Raw genomic sequence first — 3,767 nt, 5'->3', positions numbered from 1 at the left:
TGGTGGTATGGGTGGTGGTGGGGGACAGGTTGGTTTCCCACTGTTTACTAAGGAGGAGTAGGAACATTTTCAGAGCCTGATGACATCACCAAGAAAAACATGAATAACATGGAGGCAAAGCGTGACAAGGCTAGTAATGTCACAGTCCATCGCAGATGCATACATCAGAAAGCCTGATGATGTCAGGAGAAAAAATTTAGATCCCTAATTCTGCAATTTCTAGCAATCTAAATCTAGGAGAGTTGCCTAGACTTTTTAATGCTCGGATGTTATCTTTTCTACAGATTTCTCTCAAAAACTTAACTGTGAGGGCTAACTGAACTGAAATATGTTGCATAAGCGTTTTCAAGGTAAAGCGCTGACTGTCCAACACTTATGGCTTTCTGAAAAATCAGAGTGACAAAATATAATGTTAGTAGTAATGGCCCACAAATGTAGTGATTCTTGAGTTGTAGTTGATATCTTGATGTATGAAAACGCCCCTGGTTGATTCTGAGGCTTTAATATCTTTCCTCTCTGAAGGACCACACATTTGTATGGGCCCTGTCCTTTCCTTTGAAAATCATTGCTCTAAGATGCCTTTTTTAAAAAGTATTTTTTTAATAAGGGATATCTGCATCTAGAATCAGTATAACAAAAATATATGGCACAGTGCCCATTAAGTTTCCTGTGGCAATTATATTCCAGTTAAAATGCCCTGGGATATGGGTCATCAGCAATTTTTCCTTAACTTTGAGTCAAAATGCTGCTATTCCAACCACACATTTCATCTTCCCAGTAGGTTCACTGACATCAAGCCATCCATGTGCTCTGCTTCCTTTTCCTCCCCTAGGACTGTCTGTCATGGAGAAGAAGAACGGCTCGGTGGTGACTGAATTCATCCTGTTGGGGATTCCACACACAAAGGGGCTAGAGACTATGCTTTTTGTCTTGTTCTTGCCCTTCTATGCCTGCACCCTGCTGGGAAATATGTCCATCCTCATGGCTATTCTTTCTTCCACTCGCCTTCACACACCCATGTATTTTTTCCTGGGGAACTTGTCTGTGTTCGACATGAGTTTCTCTTCTGTAACGTGTCCTAAAATGCTGCTGTACCTCATGGGACTGAGCCCACTCATTTCCTATGAGAACTGTGTCTCCCAGCTCTTCTTCTTCCATTTCCTTGGCAGCATTGAGTGCTTCTTGTATACGGTGATGGCCTATGACCGCTTCACTGCCATCTGTTACCCTCTGCGCTACACAATTCTCATGAGCCCTAGAATCTGCGGGGCCTTGGCTGTGGGCACATGGCTGTTAGGTTGTATCCATTCTAGTATCTTGACTTCGCTCACCTTCACTTTGCCATACTGTGGTCCCAATGAAGTGAATCACTTCTTTTGTGATATTCCAGCACTTTTGCCATTGGCCTGTGCTGATACATCCTTAGCCCAGAGGGTGAGTTTCACCAATGTTGGCCTGGTATCTCTCCTCTGCTTTCTCCTAATCCTTTTATCCTACACTCGCATCACCATCTCCATCCTGCATATTCATTCAACTGAGGGCCGCCGCCGGGCCTTCTCCACTTGCAGTGCCCACCTCATTGCCATCCTTTGTGCCTATGGGCCCATCATCACTGTCTACCTGCAGCCCACGCCTAACCCCATGCTGGGAACTGTGGTTCAAATTCTGATGAATCTGGTAGGTCCGATGCTGAACCCTTTAATCTATACCTTGAGGAATAAGGAAGTTAAAACAGCCCTGAAAATAATTTTGCACAGGACAAACCACATTCCTGAGAGTTAGTAAGAGTGGGTGGGTGGGTTGAGGGCATGGAATTTTTTCTGGCCTACATGCAAAATATCCTTCTGGAATCCTCACATGGGACTTTTCAGCACACGCTGAAGGGCACAGTTCACTTTATCACATACTTCATCATTTTGTCTATTTTGGTTTTTTGCTTTACTTAAGTCAGTCTGGATTGCTGTTGTTTTACCTTTCTTCTGTGGAGAACCTCCTGCCACTATAAGGAAGAAAGATGGCCTTTGCCCTTGAAGCATTTTGTCTACCTTTCCCAGCTCATGTCCCTCTAAACAGTATATGAGACCAAGTTTAAGAGGAAAGGCAATAAGCAGAAGAAAGGGATTTTAAATAACTAATTGAGAACTTGATAGGATCATCTCCCTTTCAATATGAACAGACTAAATGTCAGAGGCAAAATAAAATGTTTTCTCTGCCTCCTCAACTGTGTAAAAGGAGAATAACTTAGAACTTACCAGCAAAGATGTTTTCCTCTTCATCCCATGATTATCCTTATGTCTGTTTTCTCCACTTAAGCAAATACGATTAGCTCCCAACTAGGTAACAAAAGTGAAAGCTTTGTGACTAGTGTCCTAGACTAGATGTTTCCATTTCACTACCAGCTCATGGTGTGATTATGAGTGTGATAAAACAGTGGTTTTTATCAGGCCAGGTTATTAGACTGAAGCAGTGGTTTTCCAAGGAAGACTCAAAGAGCCCCAGGACCTCTGTGAATTTATTCTAAGACTTCCAAGTTAAGTTCCGTTGTGTTCCTTGTTTCAGTTTGCTGGAGAGACTGTGGAGGGAATGGCACTCTATGCTTTAACCCTCTTGTCTTTTTATTTCTTATTAGAAACAAAGTTTTCTGCCACAATCACCACTTTGGGTCTCCTTTCATCTGAGCTGTTCACTTTATTCAATAATTAGTTTCATAAAGAAGAATAGGGACTAGCAATGCCCAGAGATTTTCTCCATTCCCTCCCATGATATGCTCAAGCAATTGGAAATGTTTAAAGTAAAAGCAAGGATTGCTTCAGGAATGCTAGAGTTTCATGTTAAAACATTGACAAGATACATTTATTTAGCTCAGTCAATGATTTCTTCTCTGATCCCCCAATTAGGAGATGGTGGACAGTCTGAAGCCTGACAGTCTATGACAGAACAATAAAAATAAAGTCTAGCGTTGTTTCTTAAAAAGGATTCAGATCCTGTGAATCCATTAACATTCTTACTACTATAATAAAACAAAGAAGGAGGACACAAACTGTGTACATTGAGCCAACTTTAAAGTCTTCGTAAAGGTGTCCTCTAAATCATGTTGGTCAGAGCACCTGTTCCAAAGTACTTTACTTTCCATTCCTGGAATTCTGGCTTTAAAAAATGAACTGGGTGATGGACATTAAGGAGGGCACGTGATATAATGAGCATTGGGTGTGATATATGTTATATACAACTGATGAAGCACTAAATTCTACTTCTGAAACTAATAACAAAATAAATTTAAAAAAATGAATATCCTCCCAAATTCTATATTATCTTTTCAAAAAGCAAATTTCCCTGGTAGTAATGAGCTGATGTCTAGCGGAGAAAGAGCTATTTATGGTTGCAGAAAAGAGAAAAAAAAGGCAGTTCTCTAGGTTTCAATTTGGCTAAAGTTCAGCAGGGTATTTATTAAAAACTAATTATTATTTAATACTAATATTAATTACTATTAATATTAAGTATTACTTAATAGTAATACTTAACTATTTACTAATAAATACTAATTAGTCTTACTATTTGTTTAAACATCTGTTTTTTTAGCAGATACTATCTCATGCTAACTACGTCTATGAAGATGAATAAGGTGTCTGCCCTGAAGGATTCCACCACTTGATGTTAGAATCAGATATTAAAGAATCATCCATAATAAAATGTGATGATACCAACAGAAAACACTTCTTAGGGCTTACCACATGCTAGGTATTTTCATAAGCATTTTTCCTACTAAG

At 39.7% G+C, this 3,767-nt stretch overlaps 1 protein-coding gene across 1 annotated transcript; it reads left to right on the top strand.

Annotated features, from left to right (window-relative positions):
* The first annotated feature begins 843 nt into the window (after nucleotides 1–843).
* Nucleotides 844–1,782, top strand: LOC101673153 (putative olfactory receptor 10D3). The gene has a single exon (XM_004750140.1). It carries the CDS (start codon nucleotides 844–846, stop codon nucleotides 1,780–1,782), a length of 939 nt encoding a protein of 312 aa, XP_004750197.1.
* Nucleotides 1,783–3,767: the final 1,985 nt, after the last annotated feature.

Source organism: Mustela putorius, unplaced genomic scaffold, assembly GCF_011764305.1.
Source record: "Mustela putorius furo isolate JIRA1106 unplaced genomic scaffold, ASM1176430v1.1 tig00000460_pilon_pilon_pilon, whole genome shotgun sequence".
Taxonomy (NCBI): domain Eukaryota; kingdom Metazoa; phylum Chordata; class Mammalia; order Carnivora; family Mustelidae; genus Mustela; species Mustela putorius.
Note: the sequence above shows the minus strand (reverse complement) of the source record. Positions and strands in the feature narration are given on the sequence as shown.

Coding starts and splice junctions, on each gene's coding strand:
- LOC101673153 (XM_004750140.1), top strand. CDS start 844: ATGGAGAAGAAGAACGGCTCGGTGGTGACTGAATTCATCCTGTTGGGG.